Here is a 25,021-nt window from a genome sequence, read left to right on the forward strand (position 1 = left end):
ATATGTATATATACAAATATATATATTTCCTTCTATATTTTATATATATATATATATATATATATATATATATATATATATATATATATATATATATATATATATATATATATATATATATATATATATATATATATATATATCCTTCCTTTCAACGCATAAATGGTCGAAGTGCTGTTCCAATCCAGTCGTTGTCCCGCAGAGGGCGCACGGAGCCTGCCTTGCGCGCGCTCCCGTGTCTCCTTTTATCCTCCTGCGTCACGTGACTCTGCCTCCGCTCCATCTCCCTTGGTGCCTCAGTCATGGCGGTGCAGAGGAGCCGAGGAGATGGTCTAAACTGCAAAACAACACCATGATCTGCTCCAGTTAGACTCGACCCGCTCCGTTTGGGACTGTACGGTTTGGACCCGCGCTCTTTACGCCTCCGGGACTCCGCGCTCCCTCGGCCCCGCGCTCCCCCGTGCCCGAGCCCCTGCGCCCGTGCCCCTGCGCCCGAGCCCCTGCGCCATGGCCGAGCGCGGTGCGGATCTGTCGGCGCTGCCTAAAGAGGTCAGGGACCAGCTGGCGGAGCTGGACCTGGAGCTGTCTGAAGGTAAGACAGCGCCGGTTTGGGACTTGTTTGCGGCTGTTTGTGCGGTGGAGAGAAGCGAGACTGCGGGTAAACGCGGAGACAGCGAGAAACAAGCGAGAAAAGGGACTCCAGTTGCGTTAGGGCATCCGACAGCGAAAACATAGGGACACTGACCTGGTTTTGGAGATGACATGACTTGCAGTTCAAATAGTTCTCGCATCATTCAGCAGTGCATTGTGGGTATCATATGAGCTTTTAACTAGCTTCATGAGGCTGATATGTGCAGGTTATGGTGATGTTATGGTGATGTTATAATGATGTTATAATGATGTTATGGTGCTGTCTGCGCCTGTTCAGTTCTGTTTATTCTGAAGCTGGGTAAATAGTTCCTGCAGTGTTGGCCACAGACCTGTTTTACTTTATTTTTTGTTTATTTTTGCACTTCATGCATCCATTAATTTTCAAAACCCATAACAAGAAGGCTTTCATGAGGTAGTTAATAAAACATAATAAACTCACATGCTTTACTGCAGGACAAGTCTGATACAGTGTTATGATAAGGCACTATATCTTGTATTGTTCTTGTTAAAGGTCCTATACTGTATTACACAAAATAGACTCTTTTGAGCTTTAAATCATGTTATAATGATGTTACCTCCTCAAAAACAGACCTGGAGTTGTGTTTTACCTTTAGTTCAGTAGAGATTGGCAATTAGAACTAAATAGGTTGAAGCCAGGACTGAACCATCAGCATGAGCAGGCTTGCCTCTCCACAGACTCGCCTGGTGGCTCCATTTGCTTGTTGCCATGGAGATAGTTTAGTTAAATTTTTGGAAGGCGTGTAACATCTCCACGGAGACGAGCAGGTGGCTATGGGCAACAGTGGCTCAGCTGGTGGAGCGTTTGTCCACAGATTCACAGGTCGGCGGTGCGATTCCAGCTCCCACAGATGAATGATGTCGTCATGTCCTTGGGCAAGACACTTAACCCCCCTCGCCCCCAGTGTGTGTGTGTGTGTGTGTGTGTGTGTGTACACTGGTGTATGAACGTGTGAGTGAATGTGTGAGTGGTTCCTTGATGTTGAAGGTGGAAAAGCGCTATATAGAAATGTGACCAGGTGGCTGTACCAGAAAAGTTCCACAATGCATCTTTATTTGCTTCTGTGTTAAGTTTATTACAGTTTTAATAGCGATGTTGTGGAGGCGAGTTGGCTAGAGTTTCTTTGAATAATATTGCAGTGTTTTTTACTGTTTACGGTGACAAACCCAGACAGACTCGAGACGGGGCTGGACTGGTCCATTTGACTGTATAAGTTTGGGATTAGTCCTGGTTTGACCCTCGTTAGTCTTAAAATAGTCCGTTTGATGCCGACAGACGTGAGCTGCTCTATTAAAGAAACCACTCGCTCATCTGGAGACGTAGAGCCAAGGCGTTGTCAGGGAATTGCAATGGAAACGATACATATTCCAGACTGGGATTTGAACTTAATCAAACTTATATTTCCGTTGTGTTCATATATTTTAGGGGTGTTTTCATACTTTGGTCCTGCTTTGAGCCCAGTTTTGTCCTGACGTAGACCTGGTTGGGTTTGGTGCAGCCTGTGTTTAGTTCCAGGCTGGAGTTAGTGTTGTTATACCTGTGCTCCATTTATTTCATGTTTTATTTACATTTTTTTTTGTTAGAATTCCAACACCTTGCCTACCTCCGACTCTGAGTCATGATGATGATGATGATGATGATGATGAGCAACTGGTTTTATAAAAGAACAGAATCAGATTGTGTTGAACTGTCCTCGTCATGCAGCCCCTTTATTCATTTAAAGTTTGTATTTATCATTACTGCAGTTAATACGGAAAAGTTCAGTAAAAACCATATTCTATACAATACATAGTTAGTCCACCCATTTTCTTTCCCTTATCCAGGGCTATGGGGCAGCAGTCTAAACAGGGACTCCCACACTTCCCTCACCCCAGACACGTCCTCCAGCTCCTCTGGTGGGACCCCAAGGTGTTCCCAGGCCAGCAGAGAGACATAGTCCCTCCAGCGTGTCCTGGGTCATCCCTGGGCCTCCTCCCAGTGGGACATGAACACCTCCCCAGGAAGGCTCCAGGAGGCATCAGGAACAGATGCCCAAGCCTCATCTGCTCCTCTCCACATGGAGGAACAGCGGCTCTACTCTAAGCTCCTCCTGTGTGACAGAGCTCCCTCTCCTCTCTCTCTAAGGGAGTGTCCAGTCACCCTGCGGAGGAAACTCATTTCGGCCACTTGTATCCACGATCTTGTCCTCTTGGTCATTACCCAAAGCTTGGTGTGGAGAAAAAAACATCTGAACAATTTTTCAGTTTTAGCTGTACATCTTTATTTTTCAGCTGTGGAACGTAATAACATAAAAAATAGTAAAGTATTGTACTTAAATAAAGTACAGATAAATAATAAATGTAATTAAGTACATTTTACAGTAGATACTTTTTACTTTTACTTCAGAACATTAGAGAGCAGTATCTGTACTTTCTGCTCCACTACATTTTTGAACAGGACTGAAAAGTAAAAGTATTTTTTGCTATTGTGTGAGACCTGTGTGAGGGTTTTATTTTTAACACGTTCATAATTTGAGCAAAACAAAAATATACAAATAAAAACAGATAGAATATCAAAATCACTTCATTGGATGCTTTATAAGTACGTTTACTTTTTACTCATTAAGTACATTTTTAAACAGGTATTTTTTTTAGCTCTTGTATCTGTACTTTTCCTCAAATAATAGAATGGAGTACTTTTTCCATCACTGTTAATTCTAAACCCTGACCAAGTTGGGAGTATTGATCTTTTAAATTGGATCTCTGTATTTCTGCATTTCTTGCAGCAGCTCAGTTTCCACAGGAGCTGCTCCTTCATGTTCACAGGTTCGTGTCATGTTTTATAAACACACTTTATATATATATATATATATATATATATATATATATATATATATATATATATATATATATATATATATATATATATATATATATATATATATATATATATATATATATATATATATATATATATATATATATATATAAAACCATGGTCTATGGAGCATTTTTCTATACGTCTTGAAAAGTGGGTCAGTCCTCCTGTCCCTGAGGCGTCCTGTGAAGGAGCCGTAGACATAGACTGTCCTTTACTCTGCTGCTCACTGCCTGAACTAAAACGTAAAGGTCAGAGGTCAAGAGTTTATTAAAATAGGTTTAATAGGTTGTGTTCATGACGAACGTTTGATGACATGATTTCACAGTTTTTGAAATAAATATCCTAATTTAAATCCACAAACGTTGAACCCTTATAATTATTTATTTGGGACTGGCTTTAACTCAGTCCTATTGAGCTTGTGTCTCTATGGTTCTCATCTCTCTGGATCATTAAGTTTTAATTTACACATTTTAAATCACAATATAAAAGAAAGAACTAAAAGAAATAAGTCCGCTGACTTCCGTGTTAGAAAACTGATGTGTCTCACGATGCTGTCAGCCCCACTATGGACACCTGCACATCACACTAGAGCAGCACATTTTTATCATTTGTGCCAAAATGACTACTCGAACGCTGCTGAATCCTACGAGTATCAGCGATTAAGAAAATAAAACTGGAGAAGGAAGTGTGTACGTCACAGTGGGCGTGTACAAGTGGAGGTTAAACAGGGGTTGATCGACAAAATAGCGTCTTGAAAATAGTGGATTAAAGATGACTCAAACATGAATCACTCCAAATACAACTTCAGAGGCTCAATGAGAAGAAACGACTACAACATGGATAAACATCTGAACAGAACAGGGTGGATTCAAGTCCTCTCAGTTGGCAACAATCACAACTTTTTGACTGAATGATGGCTCCATTTGCTGAGGATATTAAGAGAAATCATGTGACTTTAGTTTATTTATACTGACAGAGAAGACGCTGAACATTAGGCCAGTTTCATGTGGATAGGCCCAGGAATTACACAGATATTAACCATAAACCACTACTACCATAGACTTCTTCCCTCCAGTTCAGTGTATTTTAACATGTTGTGATGTCATGTTAAAGCTGCACTATGGCATTAAACGTTTGCATGGAGACAAGCAGATTGTGTAATGTACCCTCCAGCATTAAAGGTTCACTCTCAGGGCAAGTTACAGGTCAGATCTGTGGAGGGGCGACCATGCTCATTGCAAGAATACATGTTTTTCTTAGGTATATCTTGAGCGCTAATGTGTAATTACATCTTTGCTAGTTAATGTCATATTGTGGAACATTCCAGGCAAAGCAGTAACTCCATGTAATCTCCATGGAAACAAGCACGTTGTAGAGCCTCTAACAGAAAAGTTACACAGTGCAGCTTTAACTTAAACTAATATGACTGTACATGGAACATTGTTGTTTTGTTTCTTCGTCTGCTCCTCTCACTGTTGTTGTCAGCGCTGCGACGTGATTGGTCGATTTGTCTCCACGCCGCTTGGGGGGGAGATGATTCATGATTGTGATTTCTCAGAGGCGAGAACAGGACGTATGTGGCATTATTAGACACGGAGGAGTCAGAGGACGGAGAAGAACTGTCATGGCCGCTTAGACAGTGCAGTGTGGAGGAGAGTTAATATGAGGCAGTGGCTCAGTTGGTAGAGCATTTGGCCACTGATCTGAAGGTTGGCAGTTTGAATCCTGCTCTTGACATAAACATCACTGGTTGAGCGGTCAGATCATAAACTGTATATATAAATGGACATAGCTAAGCTGCTAGCCGCCACGTTCCAAAAAGGAAGTGACCATGGGCGCACTTCTTGCTCCAATTCACTTTCTGTGTAAAAACTGTGTCCCCTCTCTCTGTAACTGCTGCTGTCAGACTCGTCATTATGGTCTTAAAATGTTCGTATTAACTCGCTCTACCTGATCCTGGGGTTTTTATTTCACTGTTGTGTCTGTAAATCAAGATATGAACATTGATAATAGACGAATCAGGCACCTTCTTTCCCCGAGATCACTTCTGCTAGTGTTAGCAACAGGTTTGATTGACAGTGTTGCTAAGTGCCTGCTCCCTGCTAAACTAGCGGTGCTGCGAGAGGGGGCGTTACCTTCATCAACCTTGCTCCAGATTGATTCTTTGGTTGCTATGATACTCGGGGTCAGAATTCAAAATCCAGATCTCTGCTCCAAATTCACCCCTATATCTGCTCTAGCCTCGATGAGCTTCATTTGACTGAAGCTGAACACTGCAGGTGACGTCACACTCACTTAGTCCACTTCTTTATACTAGTCTATGTGTCTTATACTTATGCAGCTCAAGTTCATTCTAAACATATTCAGGAAATGTTTATTTCTGTTGTGCAAATGGACCTTTTTTAGTATCGATACCTGCTCAAATGAGTGTCTAGTTTCGTTACTAGTTTTAGCATCGATTAGTATCTGATTTTTGATACTTTTGAGAACCCTACTGACTTTATTATGACTGCCACATGAGAGTAAAGAAGTGCTTACAATGCAGTATTGTAGACTTCGTTTATCATAGTGTCAAATCAAACATTCTAAACTGTTATCGCACATGTGTGAGTGGTTCCTCCTCTGTATTATCACACATGTGTGATGGTTCGTCCTGTATAATCCTCTGTATGACACAATAGGCTGCAGTTATATGGACGGCTGCTCTTGTGTTTCTTCTGTAATGGCTTTAACAGCTGAGTACAGACCAGTTTAAACGCAGCGATGAAGACGAGGCTTTAGCATATGGGGCTCACTGGACCTACTGTAAATGTGTGAGAGAGGAAGAGGAGGAAGAGGAGGAGGAGAGAGGGGGGTTGTTTCTATAGCAACACAGCTTTTGATCCATATATGGGATTTAAACAGGGTGAATATGATGCAATGAACAGAGAACAGACTGTGTATGTTTTTGTGTTATTAAAGGCGCCGTACCTCATTTTTAACATCTTAAAACCTGAAAAACAGAATTAGTTCATTTTAAACCCTCTCTTACCTTATGATTATCCCAAGTGATGTGCTTGTAAGAGCTCTCAGAATGAAACCAGTGTGAAGTTTTGCAGAGACAGTAAAATTCACAACAACAAGCCTGCAACCACACACTACCTGATTTTCGGGCTACAAAATGGTTTCTGATTAGATGCAGACAGAACGCTGCACTTATTTTGACCTCAAGAGCTGCTTATGCAAATATCTGTGTATCTGTGTGTGTGTGAGTGAGTGACTGAGTGTGTGTCTCTGTGCATGCGTGGGTGTGTGTGTGTGTGTCTCTCTGTGTGTATGTGTGTGTCTCTCAGGTTCAGACAAAATAATTGATCTATAGCTTTGACCACTGCTCACTATAACTGCACCAAACACATGATCAATAACAGCCAATCAGACGAGACCAGGCGCACACAAGAGGAAGTGAGGAGTCAAACACGTCAGACAAGCCTAAGAGCGACGGGCAGGAAGCAGTGAGGAACGACTGAAGACTGGAAAAGTCACATGATTGGAGTTAATTTGACCTCTCCTGAACAGTTGGATCTTGAGGTTGATCAGAACTAGTTCAAGATCACATGGTGTAATGAACAAATACTATTATTTTGAGTTGTAAATTAGAATATTGTCTAAAATGATCATTTAGAAATCAAAATCGGTGTTGAGTCTATGTTTTAGTATCGAAATCGAGTTTGAAATTTTACGATCGTGACAACGCTGATGCCCACCGGGCACCTGCACAACCAGACTACACAACCAGGCAACACAACCACACCACCTGCACAACCAGACTACACAACCAGGCAACACAACCACACCACCTGCACAACCAGACTACACAACCAGGCAACACAACCACACCACCTGCACAACCAGACTACACAACCAGAAAACCTGCACAACCAGACTACCACCTGAGCAACCAGACTACACACCCAGACCACATGCACAACCAGACCACCTGCTGATTGGACATTTACAAATGAGTCAAGTCAGACACAGAAGTGTATGGAACTGACAAATGGATTCAAAAAGAAATAAAACAAACAAGGGCCTCCACTCCTCCACTCTTCCTGCACTCCTCCTCTGTACTCCTCCTCCACTCCTTCTCCTCTCCTTCTCCTCTCCTCCTCCTCTCCTCCTCCTCTCCTCCTCCTCTCTTCGTCCTCCTCTCTGGTCCATGAGCCTGACATTGGTCATTTTCTCCAGAGCCTCTTGTGTTTCGTCAAATAAAGGTGTATTGTTATTGTCTTCCACCTGTCGCTTTCAAATGAGATTCTGTATTCACCATCTGACACAGAAAGAAAGAGAGAGGAGAGAAAGACAGAGAAAGAAGAGAGAAAAGGTGCTGACAGAGAGAGAGAGAAAGGAGCACTGACACAGAGAGAGAGAAGAGAGAGCCCAGAGCAATGATGAGAGGAGAGAGAGAAAGAAAGAAAGAAAGAAAGGAGAGAGAGAGCTCAAAGCACTGACAGAGAGAGGAGAGAAAGAGTGAAAGAGAGTTCAGAGCTCTGACACAGAGAGGAGAGAAAGAGAGAGCTCAGAGCACTGACAGAGAGGAGAGAAAGAGTGAAAGAGAGTTCAGAGCACTGACACAGAGAAAAGAGAGAGAGAAAGGGAAGAGAGAGAGGAGCACTGACACAGAGAGAGGAGCTAAAGATAGAGAGTGAGAGTTCAGAGCGCTGACACAGAAGAGAGAGAAAGAGAGAGAAAGAGGAGAGAGAAACAGAGGAGAGAGAGAGACCTCAGAGCACTGACACAGAGAGAGGAGAGAAAGACAGAGAGAGGAGAGAGAGAGAAAGAGCACTGACACAGAGAGAAGAGAAAGAGAGAGAGAGAAAGCGCACTGACAGAGAGGAGAGAAAGAGAAAGAGAGAGAAAGAGCACTGACACAGAGAGAAGAGAAAGAGAGAGAGAGAAAGAGCACTGACAGAGAAGAGAAAGAGAGAGAGAGAGAAAGAGCACTCTCTCTCTGCTCAATAATTCATTCCTTGTGTTTCTGCGGCGTGGGGCTGTGGCGTTCTGTTATATAACGCTCACGCTTCAGTTCAAACATCAGGGAAACAGAGACGGACTGTTTGGTTTTTGTGCAGTGAAGCTTTTCTGTGTCTATCACAACTCCATCGAAACCATCATCTCAACGAATCAATTAGCAAAACGCAAATGATGCAGCTCTCCACAAACAAAATGTCTCGTACAAGCATGTTCTGAAATGTCATTGTGTGTCAGATGCCCTTTCTGTGTCAGATGCCCTCCCTGTGTGTCAGATGCCCTCCCTGTGTATCAGATGCCCTCCCTGTGTGTCAGATGTTCTCCCGGTGTGTCAGATGCCCTCCCTGTGTATCAGATGCCCTCCCTGTGTGTCAGATGTTCTCCCGGTGTGTCAGATGCCCTCCTTGTGTGTCAGATGCCCTCCCTATTTTGATTTACGCACTGCCAAGTCCTGGATGAGTCCTGGTTTAGAGCTGGTTTTGGCACTGAAGTTTCTACCTGTTTTTGTCCTGATTTCAACCTGTTTGCATTTGATGTAGACCTGTTTTAGCCCTGTCTTAGTCCTGGTTTAGTCCTGTTTAAGCCCTGTTTTAGCTTTGTGTTAGCACTGATTTCTGCTGTTACAGATCAGGTAAACAGATCCGGATGGGAACAGGAAGTGATGTCACAGAATCGGCCTCAGCAGCAATGGGTCGCCCCCTGATGCTCTGTGACCTAGATCCACATGCACAATGTAATCTGCCCGGCTCCTCTCTACCTCCCTCTATCCCTCTCTCTCTCTGTCTCCCTCTATTTCTTTCTCTCTCTTTCTCTCTCTCTCCTCTGTACATCTCTACCTCCCTCTTTCTCTGTGTTTCTCTCTCTATCCCTCTCTCTTTTTCTCTTTCTCTCCCTGTCCACCTCTCCTCTGTTTTTGTCTACCTCCCTCTATCCCTCTCTCTCACTCTTTCTCTGTCCGTCTCTTTCACGCTGCTCTTTTTCTCTGTTTTTTCTTTCTCTTTCTCTATCTCCCTCCTTCGCTCTTCCCTCCTCTTTTTCTCATTTCTCTTTCTTTCACCTTATCTCGTCTTTCCTCTCCATCTCTCTCAAAACTTGTCTCTCTTTCTCCCCTTTCTAGCCCCATCCCTTTCTCTCTCCCACTTACCCCTTCTCCCTCTTTCTCTCCTCTCTCCCTTTCTCCTCTCTTCTTCTTCTGCCCTCATTCTCTTCCTCTTTTCATTTCCCTCTCAATGTATTGTTTTCCTCTTTTCCCTCTCCCTCTTGCCCTGTGTCACTCCCTCTCTTCCTCCCCCTCATCCCTCTATCATTTCTCTCTCTGTGCTGCAGACTGGACACTGGTCATTCAGTTTAACCCCGTCATCGCTGTAAAAGTCACAAACAGGAAGTTGTTGTTGGTTGTTTAAAGAGATTTGAATAAATGACATCATCACAAACAAAACGGACATGTTTCTTTATAATGAAAACTGCAAAACAAAACGACTGGATCATCAACTTTCTCCTGGGTTTGGCTTGAATCTTTAAAATGATCATAGTTCTGGTTTAGACCTGGTTTAGACCTGGTTTAGACCAAGCTTAGACCTGGTTTTGTCCTGGTTTTGTCCTGGTTTTGTCCTGGTTTTGTCCTGGTTTTGTCCTGGTTTTGTCCTGGTTTTGTCCTGGTTTTGTCCTGGTTTTGTCCTGGTTTTGTCCTGGTTTTGTCCTGGTGCAACCCTGATTTATGTCTGATTTCAGGAGTAGCTAGAAGGTTGGAGGATTGATTCCCGAGTTCTGTTGTTGTGTCTTGAGACACTCACACAGACTTGTGTGTGTGTGTGGTTGGTGGTTGGAGGGGCCGATGGTGCAGATTGGCAGCCAGGCTTCTGTCAGTCTGTCCAGGGCAGCTGTGGCTACAGCAGTGGTTTGTATAGTGACTTTTTATTGGCGAGTTTCAAATGACATCACAACCTTCTGTAAGACAATATACGACAGACAAAATGGAGCAGCTCAGATGATGTTGATCAAATGCAGGTTTTTGTTGTAACACACTGAGGTCCTGGGGCGAGTCACTGAAATGATCAGGTTCAACTTTTGTGCTTTTACCTTTTGAATATTTCATGACAAAGTACAATGTGATGCTCTGCTCCCTCCTCCTCTTCTCTCTCTTTCTTCTCATCCTCCTCTTCCTCCTCTTCCTCCTTTGCTTCCTCATCCTCCTCTCTCTGGATTTGTCTGAGTGTAAATTAGTGTGTGATACTCCTCTTCTTCCTCCTCCTCCTCCTCTTCCTCTTCCCCATCCTCCTCCTCCTCTTCCTTTTCCTCTTCCTCCTCCTCCTCATCCTCCTCTCTCTGGATTCCTCTTAGTATAAATCAGTGTGTGATGCTCCCCTTCTCCTCCTCTGCTCTCTCCTCCTCCTCCTCCTCATCCTCCTCTCTCTGGATTTGTCTGAGTGTAAATCAGTGTGTGATGCTCCTCTTCTTCCTCCTCTCCTCTTCCTCCTCTTCTTCCTCCTCTTCCTCCTCTCTCTGGAGTCCTCTTAGTATAAATCAGTGTGTGATGCTTCAGTGGCTCTTTGTGTCGACAGTGGAGAGGTTCGAGTGGGCGGAGCTGACACTCGTCCACAACATATAAGAAACAATAGACCCAGAAGAATCAGCCCCATTCAAACATGTGTGGAAAAACCCTCACGTTAAATACCCACAATGCACCATTTTTATTTCAACAGGACCAATAATGCATTTGGAGAGTTTAGAAGCTGAGGGGTCAGACTAATCCAGGACTAAGACAGGACCAAACCAAGTCCACAAACCAAGTCAGGACTAAGATGAGCTCAATTTAGAACCAAATAATAAGGCCTATAAGAATTACCTATAGACCTAATTATGTCCTGGTTTAGATCTGGTTTAGTTCTGGTTTAGTCCAGGTTTAGTCCTGGTTTAGACCTGGTTCGGTCCTAGTTTAGATCCGGTTTAGTCCTAGTGTAGACCTGGTTTAGACCTAGTTTAGTCCTAGTTTAGACCCAGTTTAGTCCTAGTTTAGACCTGATTTAGACCTAGTTTAGTCCTGGTTTAGTCCTGGTTTAGACCTGGTTCAGTCCTAGTTTAGACCCGGTTTAGTCCTAGTTTAGACCTAGTTTAGATCTAGTTTAGTCCTGGTTTAAACCTGGTTTAGTCGTGGTTTAGACCTGGTTTAGACATGGTTTAGTCCTAGTTTAGACCTGGTCTAGAACTGTAGACCTGGTTTGGACCAGTATGAACCCACTAGACACTGAGGGATTACACAGATATAACACATGGGAACAGAAAACACACTATATTTAATAATGTCTTTGGGGACAAAAGGAGGGATTGTGGTTGCCATGTAAGAGATATTCATGAGAAAGTGTGATAAGCAGCTGTCAGTGGAGCGGCAGCATCAGGCACAGCAGACGGTGACCGGTGCGCTGGAAATCGCTGAAAAATGTGGCAACACAAAACATTTGAGTTTGACACAGATTAAGTTACTATAACCGAGAGAAAGAGAGCGAGAGAGACGGAGGGAGGGGGATGGGGGTATCACTGGTGTCAGCTCACACAAATGTGCCTAAATATAGCTTTATGTTTGGTTACGGGGGCGTCCCAAACTGAGTCATGTTCTCTCATTGTAAAACCTGAGTGAGAAGTACAGTAGAACTCATTGTGCATTGTGATTTTTAAATTGATTTTAAACCATAAAAAAAAGATTCTTTTTTTTTTTTTTACGCAGCTCAATGCTCAAACTTACTCTGCCCATTCCTCCTATTGGTCAGCTCCAAGTGAGTGACAGGTGGATTTAAAGGTTCTATATCACACAAAACTGACTCTTGTGAGCTTTAAGTCATGTTCTAATGCTGTTTCCTCCTCAAAAACAGACCTGGAATTGTGTTTTGTTTCATTCACATGTTTGAGTAACACTTTATTATTAGTCTGTCACATCTCCAAAGCTCAAAATGGTCTGTTCCACCTTGTGATGTCATGAAGTGGTAGTTTTCAAGTTAACATCTACCTTTCACCTTTAGTTAGGTAGAGGGTTTGTGTGTTAAACATGTGTGAATGAAACAAAACCCAACTCCAGGTCAGTTTGAGATGAGGAAGCTCCTGCAGTAACACTAAAGATACACTATGTAACATTTCTGGTGAAGGGTCTACCATCTGTTTGTCTCTATGGAAATGATATTGTTTTGCGCAGAAGATTACATTAAACTAATCAGTCTCCATGGAGATGAGCAGGTGATACCAACATGCTAAGTTACAGTTTAGATCTGTGGAGAGGCGAACCTCCTCACACTATCAATGCAACGTTATTAAGGTCATTTTGAGCAAAAAAAAAAAAAAAAATCCCACAATTTTTTAATAATATATACGTATAAGTCATATCCTGTATTGTTCTTGCTTTGAATATTCCACAGTGTGGAATATATTCAAACTTATGCAACATTTATTCATTTGCCTCTTGCGTTTTTATTGGTAAAAATAAATGGCATCATTTGCTTGTTTCCATGGAGATGAGTAAAATTTCATACTGTGGAACATTCTAGGCAAAGCAGTAGCATCTTCCTGGAGACATGAATTTTTTGAACCATCCATCAGAGAAGTTCCACAGTGCTCCTCTAAAATAATGTCTGTTCTGTCTCTCAGAGTCTAGAGCAGCACACAAGGTTGCCAGGTCTCAGTGACCCATCCCACACAAGAGCTTCTGAAAAAACGCCCCAAACCTGCGAAACGTACAGCACGCCTGGATTTTCCACTCTATTTATAAAAGTATTGCTCCTCCAGTGACACAGCCCCGCCCCCTCCGCTCTCGCACGCTCAAATACGAGTTCCACAGAGCGCTGAAGGCTGAAGGCTTTGGATATGATGAGGTATCACTGATATTCAGGTGTTTCAATGGGACTATTCTAAAATCAATACTTTTACATGGAAAACACTTCTGGACAAACCTGCAGAATTCCTTTCCACAATTCCATTGGAAAACCGCAGACCTGGCAACTCCCTCTGCTGTTTATAACCTGTCTAATTACAAATGTGTAAATAGAGTTTATTAATAACCTCGGCTCACGCAGCAGCTCTCACTCTGCTTTATGTAAGAGAATATCAGTCATTTTGTTCAGATTTATTTCGTTAGGAGGAGGAGCATAAAACAACGAAAAAACAAATATATCTGGAATTTCACCCACAGCGTTCAGCTCCAGCCAAATGAAATTCATCAAGGCTAGTGGTTATAGGGGCCAATTTGGAGCCCAGTTCTGACCGCAAGTATCATAGCAACAAAAGCACCAATCAGGATTGAGGCTGTTGAAGGTAACGCCCCTTCCAGCCCACACCGTTGGTTTAGCAGGGAGCGGGTGCTTAGCAACGCTGTCAATCAAACCTGTTGCTAACACTAGCAGGAGCAACATCAGGGAAAGAAGGCGCCTGATTTGTCTGTTATTAATGTTCATATCTTGATCTACAGACACAGTAGATAAATAAAACCACCAGGATCACGTAGAGCGGGTTAATATGAACATTTAAGACAGTTACAGAGAGAGGCAACACATTTTTTACACAGAAAGTGAATTGGAGCCTGTCTCATAGATCACAGTCTATGAGACAGGCCGATATATTGGGTGGTTGATATATCGGGCTGATATTTGCTCTTTTTAGCAGATTGACAGTTGGCCTTAAAACTCAAGCCAAGATTTTCTTTTTCTAAATATGCCTAAAGAATATATGCATAAAGGAGCTGTGTGGTGGAGGCTGTGTGTTGGAGGCTTGTTGTAGAGCTGTGTGGTGGAGGCTTGTTATGGAGCTGTGTGGTGGAGGCTGTGTGGTGGAGGCTTGTTGTGGAGCTGTGTGGTGGAGGCTTGTTGAGGAGCTGTGGTGGTGGAGGCTTGTGGTGGAGGCTTGTTGAGGAGCTGTGGTGGTGGAGGCTTCTGTTGGAGGCTTGTGGAGTTGTTTAAACTGTGAGGAGTGAAACCTGAGTCAGTCTCTGACCTGGGACACACCCAGAGCCCGACTCACAAACGACTGTAGAGAAACAGGAGGAGAGGGCGGAGCTACACACAGGGTTAAAGAGGAGGTACTTTACCTGGGACATGGCAGAAACTGTAACACCTCATCTTTACACAAGAACAAGAATCCAGGTGATTAGCACTCTTTAAGATGTCCAAATAAGTTCATATCGGGTTTAGACCTGTGTGGGGATTTCTAGCTTTAAAGGTGTTGATTTTTCCAGCCTTAAAAATAGTAAAAACATAGAGTTAGTTGATTTTAAATAGTTTGCAGAGGTCACATTCATAGCATCCTAACTCTTCACTGTAATTCATTTCACTGAGTGCGTTTACATGTTTCATTTGAGTGTGCCAGTTATGATCTGGTGTTTTGAATATCCTGGTTTTGTCATGGTGCATTTAAACGCAGTATCCAGGTCTCAATATTACGAATAAGCCATTATCCCGGTTATGAGAAACTGGATTATTGTAGCTGTATATAAGTGCACATGGGTCTAAAAGACAAACAAACATGGCAGCGGTCAGTGAACTCTATCAGGACTACTTTCTCCCAGCATTCCTGGCTCCGTCCCTCCATCCACTGGTCCCTGGAGTCAGAGACGAGGACAGGCCCAGGATGTTTAAAGGATGTACCAAGACTCCACGACCTCTCGTCTTCAGCTCATAATGAAGAGGAAGAGTAGGAACTTTATTGTAAAGTGTGAATTTAAAACACAGTGTCTCATGGCTGTTTATATTTTTCCTTGGTTCACTGAATATATCACTTTAAGCATAAGTCAAGAAACCGGGATACTCCACTGGATCATGTCCACAGGGATATGGGTCCAGGTTTATCAGTGCCTATGTAAACAGCATATCCCAGATACTTCCATTAGTATTAAAACAACTAGTTTGCCAACAGTGCACTTCTTGATTATAGGACAATAAAATGCTTTTATTTATTTTATTAATTTATTTGACTGGGTTAATGCTAAATGAACAGACATGATGCAACATGAATGTAAACACAGTGGATTATAGACAAAGGTTCGTTTCCATCCGTTGTCCGTCCTTTCTAATGGGATACAGACAGCACAGACTTATTCTGAGATGATTGGTTCATTTTTTAAACATTTTTTATTATTATTTTATTTTTTCAGTGGTTAAGTTCTGTGAGCCGTTGCACAAAGGCAGATAACTTGAGTCAGGCTCAGGTTAAATTCTTGCGTAAAAACATGAGGTTAAGTTCTGTCAGTAAAAACATGAGGTCAGGAGCCGATTGTGATATTTTTAGGATTAAATTGGGCACTTGAAGTTGTCTTATTTATGTCCATGAATCAATACTGAAAGACATTTTTATTTTGCTTTTGAGGAGAAAAAATTGAAAAAGAAAATTAAAAACTCCAGATGTGTTTATAACATTCAGGAGATTCAGCTCACAGCCCCAGTCCAAGCTCCGTGTTTACATGTATTTTAAGAATCCAGTTCAAATCGGACTGGGCCATGATCCGGTTTTCCTGGTCTGAACGTGAGCGTTGCGTTCCTTTGGCTCTTTGTTGTCGTCTGTTGTGATCCCTCTCTTCTGTCAGTTAGGACCTCGGGGCAGGAACAGGCTCAGACTCGTCTTTTTACACGTGTGGAGCCATAAAACGTGCGTCTGGTTTCACTGAGAGACGTTTCCCTCAGCATGTGATTTATACGTGTAGATTTGACTGGGAGTGGCTGTTGTATTAATATCGTTTACGTCAGATGCCCTTCCGGTAAAGTAGAATATATGAGTGAGGTGTCTTGCTCATTAACCTGGCTGGCTGAGTCGGCTGAAGTTCTAAACATTCATTTGAAACGGCTCTCGCTGAAAGTGATCCGGCCTAACGAGCAGCAGCAGACCCCCCACCGGAAAAGTTACATAGTAGAGCTTTAAAATCCTCCATATATTTGTCCTTAAAAAGCCTGGTGTTCTCTCCTGTGTGTGGAGGAAAGCCCTCAGAGATCAGTCATTTACAGGAGAGAGGGATGAAGAGAGAGAAAAGGGTGAGAAAGGGTGTGAGAAAGAGAGAGCGAGGGGGAGAGGGAGGAGGGAATGAAAGGAGAGAGACATAGAGTGAGAGAAAAAAGAAATGGAGATGAGGAGAGAGAGAGAAAGACAGAGATGGATGAGAAGGACAGGGAGAGAGAAAAAGAGAGAGGGGGAGAGAATGAGAGAGGAAGAGAGAAATACAGTGAGCGAGGGAGAGGAGGTGAAGAGAGACAAGATGAGAGAGAGAGGGATGAGAATTACAAGGAAGGAGAGAAAGAGAGAGGGATGAGAAGGACAGGGAAAGAGAGAGAATGAGAGAAAGGGATGAGACGGACAAAGAAAGACAGGGAGGGATGAGAAGGACAGGGAAAGAGAGAGAAAGGGATGAGAGGGATGAGTAAGGAGAGGGATGAGAAGGACAGAGAAAGAGACAGAGAGATGAGAAGGACAGGGAAAGAGAGAAAGAGGCAGAGACATGAGAAAGACAGGGAAAGAGAGAACGAGAGAGAGGGATGAAAAGGACATGGACAGAGAGAGAAAGAAAGGGAGAGATAAGAAGGATAGGGAAAGAGAGAACGAGAGAGAGGGATGAGAAGGACATGGACAGAGAGAGAAAGAAAGGGAGAGATAAGAAGGACAGGGAAAGAGAAAAAAGAAAATAGAGAGCGAGGAGCTATATATATTTAGAGGGAATGATTTGGGTCGAGGGAATGGTGCATCATGGGAAAACCAGGCCCTCGTTCTTCTGTAAAAGTTATATTCTGTTTGTCTCTTGTTCATATTTCAGATGTTTTTAAATGAACAGAACAGACCCAGGACCATCATAACACGGCATTAGGTCAATAGAAAACACAGCGACATGTCAGCTCTGTGTGAACCTGCGGCTTTTACATGAGTTTTTTAGACATTTTTAATTTTTGAAAATAGAATCTAACTTGAGTTTTCACCTGACGCATGTGTGAGTGTATGACAGTCCCATTCAAAAACTAGCAGAGAAAGATGAAGCTCCGGGGTCTAAACATGGCCGCCCAGTGAAATCATGGGATGTGGTGATCTGAAAATACGTAAAATAAAATAAATGAAATGATATAATGACATTTAATTAAATATCAAATAAAAAAATAAAATTAAATAAACATCAAATGAATAAATTAAAATTAAATAAATATCAAAATAATACATTAAAATTAAATAAATATCAAATTAAAACAAGTAATTTAGCAATTTGGTACCTTACATGATGCTCAGTGCTCGCTGCTTTAAGTGACATTTACAAAGCGGGATAATTATTGGCAATATTTGGCACATTTACGCTGAAAAAACTCCAGCGTCTTATCAGCGTGACTGAGGTGTAATGAGGTGAGGTCTTAACTTATTTGGCTTCATACTGTCCACTGACAACATTTTCAGACACAGCAGACACCGGTCTAGTGTCTCTTTAGCAAAAGTGTTTCTTGTTCACTGCCCTATGCCCCCCTTTTCTCACCACTATTTGAGAACCACTGATTTATATAAACAGTCTGTAGTTTCTCTGTAAAATGTCTGTGTCCGTTGTTGTTTTCGTGAAATTCCCACCGTTGATTGCTTGAAGACGCTGGATTTTCCAACAGATCGGCTCCAGACCAACAGTTGCGTGGCCTCTGTTCCACCTCAGACTCACATGTGTTTGGGTCACGGTTTGGAGCAGGTGTCCACAAATGTTTCCCTCAGAACAAACAAAGCATTCTGGGAAATACAGGTCAGACACTAATTACTATTCTGAACCAGAGCCTTTGGGAAAATGAAACAAGAGAGCAAGAAGGAGAGAGAGTTAAAGGAGGAGAGGCAGAAATAGAGAGAAAGAGAGAGGGAGGAAGGGAAAGACAGAGTGAGGTGGAGAGAGAAAGGGAGAAAAGGGAGAGGAGATAGATAGATGGAGAGAGAGGAGAGAGACAGAGGAATGAGAGAGGGATAGATGAAGAGAGATGGAAAGACAGAGTGAGGTGGAGAGAGAAAGGGAGAAAAGGGAGAGGAGATAGATGGAGAGAGAGGAGAGAGACAGAGGAACGAGAGAGGGATAGATGAAGAGAGAGGGAAAGACAGAGTGATGTGGAGAGAGAGAAAAAGGGAGAATAGGGAGCGGAAACAGACGGCGAGAGAGAGAAAGGGGAGAGGGAAACAGGAAAGAGAGGGATAGACAAAGAGACTGCGAGGAGAGTAATAGATGGAGAGAGAGAAAGGGGAGAGCGTCCGGAAAGAGAGGGATAGACAAAGAGAGACAAAGAGATTGAGGCAGAGATAAAGGGAGAGGAAAGGCAAAGAGGAGAGAGGGCTGTGAGACGAAAGGCTTGGCAGAGAAAGAGAGATGCTTTTCAGATCTTTAAACCATGTTCTAGTCCAGGGGTGTCAAACACATTTTCACCGAGAGCCACATCAGCGAAATCGTAATGCAACATATAACAACATGGAATGTAAAATTAATGTGACAACTTTTTTATCTTGTTAATTAATTAATTTTATATATATATATGGATGTGTAACTGGGTATCTCCTGATAAACTGACATTTTAACACAGTCATACCTTTTAATTTTCCTTGTAACAGGCCACATAAAATGACGTGGCGAGCCACATTTGGGCCTTGAGTCTGACACATGTGTTCTAGTCGTTTCTTCTCATTGAGCCTCTGAAGTTGTAATTGGAGTGATTCATGTTTGAGTAATCTTTAACCTCTTATTTTCAAGATGCGATTTTGCCTATCTACCCCTGTTTAACCTCCACTGTGATGTACGCACTTCCTTCTCCTGTTTTATTTTCTTAAACGGTGATACTTGTAGGATTCGGCAGCGTCGTGTAGTCATTTTAGTGCAAATTTTAAAAAATGTCTTCCAATCTTCCAAATCCTAGGCCATGGTTCTCATCCTGAAAAATGTGGCTTGTCCTCTGCGGGTGGGTGGTGAGTCTCTTAAGTGGAGGAGTTCATGTATCTCAGGGTCTTGTTCACGAGTGAGGGAGCGTGAGATTGACAGTTGGTGCAGCGTCTGCAGTGATGCGGTCGCTGTATTGGACTGCTGTGGTGAAGAAGAAGCCGATCTGAAAGGCAAAGCTCTCGATTCAATGGTCAATCTACGTTCCTACCCTCATCTATGGTCATGAGCTCTGAGTAATGACAAGATCGCAGATACAAGCAGCCGAAATGAGCTTCCTCCACAGGGTGGCTGGGCGCTCTCTTAGGGATAGGGTGAGGAGCTCGGCCACACAGGAGGAGCTCAGAGTAGAGCCACTGCTCCTCCTCGTTGAGGGGAGCCAGCTGAGGTTCATTTTAAACAGTTTGCAGCAGTCCAAAGTTATTCCTCCCACAACAACTAGCATGCTAACACACTCTTCCTGATGCTCGAACAATAAAATGCTTTTTAATTAGACGCAAACAGCACACACAACCAAGAGCTGCTTATACAACATATACAGACACATTTAGCTCAAATATACTGGTGCATGGCCTTTAAAGTGTCTCATCAAAAAGCCTTTGTAGAAGATTACAAGGTTTATTACTTTCATGACATAATAAAATATAATTGTGTTTCCCATAAATCTCATATACCTTCCATCTCGTTTCCTCTATTGTGTTTCCATGGCGCCACATTTGCACTTCCTTTGCAGATCATAAAAATATGTGGATGTGAAATAGCAGATGGAGATACTTTGATTTGTGGCTCTGGCTCCTCCCCCCTCTGGCCCCTCCCCCTCTGGTGTTTCGTTCTCTGTTTCTTTCCTCAGTCAAAATGCCGTTTCACGCGAGCTAAAAATACAGCACATGACAGCGCGATGCTAACTCTGGCGTTCATGCATTACTTATGGAGAGGTTAGCCACGTTAGCGTTAGCGTTAGTGCAGAAAAATAAACGTGGACTGAGGTGGAGCTGGTTTGAAGCTTGGTCCAGAGCACTCCTGTTTCTCTCTCCTCTTTTCTATCTATCTATCTCTCGATGCCCTCCCTCTCTCCTCCTATTCCTCTTTCCTTTCTGTCTCCCTCTCTCTCTCTCTCTCTCTCTCTCCTCCTACCCCCCTCTCCTTATCCCATTTCCCTCTCCCTCTCCCTCCTATCCTCTATCTCCCATCCCATTTCTCTCTCTTCTCCCATATCGTTCTGTCTCCTCTCTCTGTCTCACTCGTTCTTTTTTCTTAGTCTCTCTCTCTCCTCCTATCCCTCTTTCCCCATCCCATTTCTCTTTCTTCTCCCATATTCTTTCTCTCTCTCTCCCCCAGTCCTCTCTCTCCTTCCCCTCCTCTCCCCTATCTCTCTCCTCCTATCCCCATGTCTTTCTCTCTGTCTCCTATCCCTCTCTCTCATCTCATTTCTGTTTCCCTCTCCTATCCCATCGCTCTCTCTCTACCTACTCCCTCTTTCTCACCTCTTTTTCCCCTCTCCTCTTCCTATCCTCTCTAGCTCCTCTTTCTCCACTCCTGCCCCCCTCTCCCCCACCCGGTTTCTCTCTCTTTTCCTTTATCCTTCACTTTATCTCCCCCTTTTCCTCTCTCCCTTCCTCTCTCTGGCTCACTTTCACTTTCCTCTCTCCCTCTCCTCCTCCCATTTCTCTCTCTTCTCCTATATCTTCCTCTCTCTCCTTCTTGTCCTATGCTCTTTTTCTCCCCCTCTCTTTTCCTATTTCCATCTCTTTCTCTATTTCCTCTCTCTCTCATCTTATTTCTCTTTTCCTCTCCCTCTCTCTCTTCTATCCCATCTTTCTCTCTCCCTCTCCTTTCTCTCTCTCTACCTACCCCCCTCTTTCTCTCCTCCTATTCCTCCTATTCTCCTACTCTTCCATCTCCACTCTCTTTCTCTCTCCCTCCCCTTTTTCTCCCCTCTTATGCCCTTGTTCTCTCTCCCCCTTCCAGTTTCTCTCTCTTCTCCTATATCCCTCCCTCTCTACCTCCCTCTCTTTCTCTCCTCCTCTTAATGTACATACACATTCTTACCTTTACATTAATAACTCATTTGCAGAACGTCAGTCCCTTTTAGCTCCTTTGTTCGGTTTTTTTATTTTTTATTTTTTGCACAGAAATAGCTTTAATATGTGCAGATCTGGCGTGGAGTTGAGCGTGGGGGTTATATTCTCCTCCCGTGTGCAGATGGAGTCAGCTCTGTGTCACGTGACCTGGAGCCAAAGTGCTGTGTGTGCATCAAACATGTGAGTCTGCAGATTCAATACGAACGTGTGGAGATTCTGCAGGATGTGGCCGGGGAATAGTCCAAACAGATGGAGTTAGCATGGACGCTTCAACCCATGCTAACCCAATCTGTGCCTCTTTAAAACAAGGACCAAAAAATATTGAAACATTTATAATACCATGATTAATGATTAGTAAAGCTGTATCTTTAGCAGCTTGTTCGATTAATCGGTCAATGGAGTCAACCCATTTTTTATTATTTCACTGATTATATACACTAATTTTATTTGGATTATAAGAATTTCTATAGGACAACAGCAGAAAGAAGAAGTGAGTGTATTTTCTTATATTTACCTCTAAAAAGATTAAACTCAAGATTCACAAGTTTATTCTATGTTTCTATAAATACATTGTTTCCTTGGACTTTTTTCTGCATAAATAGTTGTGTTTGCATGAGCTCCCCCTGCAGGTGAAGTTGTGTGAGTGCAGTTTGGGTCAGATGCAGAGATACTCTCCCTCTCCTCGCTCTCTCCTCCCATCCTGATCTCTTTCTCTCTGTCTCCTATCCCTCTCTCTCTCATCTTATTTCTCTCTCTCTCCTCCTATCCCATCTCTCTCTCTCTTCTCCTATATCCTTCTCCCTATATCTCCCTTTCTTTTCTTTCCGCCTACCCTCTTTCTCTCCTCCTATCCCTCTCTCCCCCACCCCATTTCTTTATCATCCCGCTTCTCTCTCATCCCATTTCGCTCTCTTCTCCTGTATCCTTCTCTCTCTCTCCTCTCCTATATCCTTCTCACTTTCTCTTCCCCTATATCCTTCTCATTATCTCTTTTCCTATATCCTTCTCGCTGTCTCTTCCCCTATATCCTTCTCTCTATCTTTTCTCCTATATCCTTCTCTCTCTCTCTCTTTTTTCCTATATCCTTCTCGCCACCAACCATCAGATCAGTGGACAAACGCTCTACCAACTGAGCCACTGTCGCTGTCTGTATTTTCTGTAGAAGTTTCACATCGATGTAAATTAAAGATTGATCAGATCATGAACAGATTTTTATTGTGACATTAGCTTGTATAACGGGGATTTTTGTGTAATTGAGCAAAAGTGTTTGAGGTCAAAAATGTCTCTTATTAAGGATCATATTTTATAAGCCTGATCTTTCCGTTTCCGTATTCTTCCTGTGTGGCGGGGGCTTTAGCCATTTCTGCTTTGCCTGATGTCGTGACTTGAGTGTGATGAAGTGTGTTTATCCCTCTGGGAATAAAGCACGTGGGAAATATTGTGCAGTCTAATCATATTTACAAAAAAATATATATAGAGAAGTCTCCATTTTGTAGTGTGATGTACGGTTACAGGAATGACTGTGAGGAATGGAAATACTCAAGACTCACTTTATACTACTGACGAGAACCGATTCCCACAAAACGAGAGACATAAGCCCAATCTCTGTGTAATAAAGTGAGTGTGACGTCACCCACAGCGTTCAGCTCCAGTCAAATGAAGCTCGTCGAGTCTAACAGTTATAGCGGCTAATTTGGTCCAGAGTTCAATATTTGGGATTCCGACCGCGAGTATCATAGCAACTAAAGAGCCAATCCAGAGCGAGGCTGTTGAAGGTAACGCCCCTTCCCGCTCGCACAGATGGTTTAGCAGGGAGCGTGCGCTTAGCACAACATCAATCAAACCTGTTGCTAATGCTAGCGGGAGCGACCTCGGGGAAAGAACTCATCTGATTTGTCTGTTATTAATGTTCATATCTTGATTTACAGACACAATAGTGAAATAAAAACCCCAGGATCATGTAGAGCGGGTCAATACGAATATTTAAGACCAAAATGACGAGTCTGACAGCAGCAGTTACAGAGACAGGGAACACAGTTTTTCAATGTAAAGTGAATTGGAGCCAGAGTCAATGGAGCAGGAAGTGCGCCCATGATTATTTCCTTGTTTGAAACACGGTGGCTAACAGGTTAACTATGTCCATTTATATAAACAGGCTATGGTCCATGAGAGTGAGACAAGACAACATTTTGACATAATTTAATTCAGTCCACAATTTTATTTTATATTTCTTGTCGTCATAGTGATGTGTTTTGGAACTATGGCTCACTGACATCTGACCCTTTTTTGTCCAGTCAAATTGTAAACAAAGCAATCTCCTCTTGTGTGTTTTACTCACAGTCTTGAGTCGTGAGATCTCGTCTCCGTCACTGAAACGATCGTCCTAAAGCAGGATTATCCCAGTAAAGCCTTTCATAAATGAACCATAATGAAACAACAGAAACATGCAAAGGGACGTTTCAGGGGATTTGGTCGTATTTATTTCCTTTTGCGGTTTATTTTATGGTCCATTCATGTTTGTGCGACACTTGAACCTCAAACAAGACCTATACAAGCACGTTTTAGCACGTCACTGATGGGCTGACAAAATAACACCTGAATATTGTATCAGGTTAATGCAATAAATAAATAAATAAAATAAATAAGATAAGTAATAAAAATTTAAAAAGAGTTTAAATATTGGCACGGTGACAGAAACAGCTGAACACTGTAAAGCCTGTGTACTTGTCATCAGCGTTGTTAGAAACAGAGTCTTGTGGTCAGCATTATTGGACCCAGAATGCATCAGGATGTGGCTGGTCGTGTCATATTTGTGTGGACAGGGGTCAGTGAGGGGGTCACCGCTCTGCTCTGCCCACCCTCCTCAGGCTCTGCTGGGCACAGATGGACTGAAGGCAGGAGGCAGAGGGACCAGCTCTGTCACCTCCTCTATGTCCATCTCTCTATACTCATCATTCTTTCACTCTATCTGCCTCTTGTCATTTTCTCTGTCTTCCGTCTTTTTCTCCTATGCTCTTTTTCCACTCTCCTCTCACCTTCCTCTTCCTACCTCCTTTCTCTCCCTAATATCTCCTCTCCTTTCTCCTTCCCTGCTCCTTGCTCACGCTCTCTCTTCTCTCTCTCCTTTCTGCCACTAATTTTATCACTCACTCAGTCTCCTCTCTTTCTCTGTCTTTCTCTCACTGTCACTCTGTTTCTCTTTCTTTCTCTCTCTCTTTCTCCCGCTCTTTGTCTCTCTCTTTCTCTCTATCTTTCTCTCCATCTTTTCTCTCTCTCTGTCTGTCTTCTCTTTTTCTCTTTCCATCTTCTGTCTCTTTGTCTCTCTCTTTTCTTCTCTTTCTCTCTCTCCCTCTCTTTCACTCCCTCTTTGTCTCCCTCTTTCTCTGTCTCTTTCTGTCTTTGTCTTTCCCTTTCTCTCTTTCTGTCTCTTTCTGTCTCTTTCTGTCTCTTTCTGTCTGTCTCTCTCTTTCTCTCTTTCTTTCTCTGTCTCATTTTTTGTCTCTGTCTCCCTCCCTC

At 42.8% G+C, this 25,021-nt stretch overlaps 1 protein-coding gene across 1 annotated transcript in view; it reads left to right on the forward strand.

Annotated features, from left to right (window-relative positions):
* Positions 1-494: 494 nt before the first annotated feature.
* dip2bb (disco-interacting protein 2 homolog Bb) overlaps positions 495-25,021 on the forward strand; it is a 65,949-nt gene continuing 41,422 nt past the window's right edge. The window contains exon 1 of the mRNA XM_033965895.2: positions 495-592. Within this exon, the coding sequence (XP_033821786.1) occupies positions 508-592 (85 nt within the window). The 5' untranslated portion in view covers positions 495-507. The remainder of the gene's footprint in view (positions 593-25,021) is intronic.

Source organism: Periophthalmus magnuspinnatus, chromosome 5 (assembly GCF_009829125.3).
Source record: "Periophthalmus magnuspinnatus isolate fPerMag1 chromosome 5, fPerMag1.2.pri, whole genome shotgun sequence".
In the NCBI taxonomy this organism is placed as follows: Eukaryota; Metazoa; Chordata; class Actinopteri; order Gobiiformes; family Gobiidae; genus Periophthalmus; species Periophthalmus magnuspinnatus.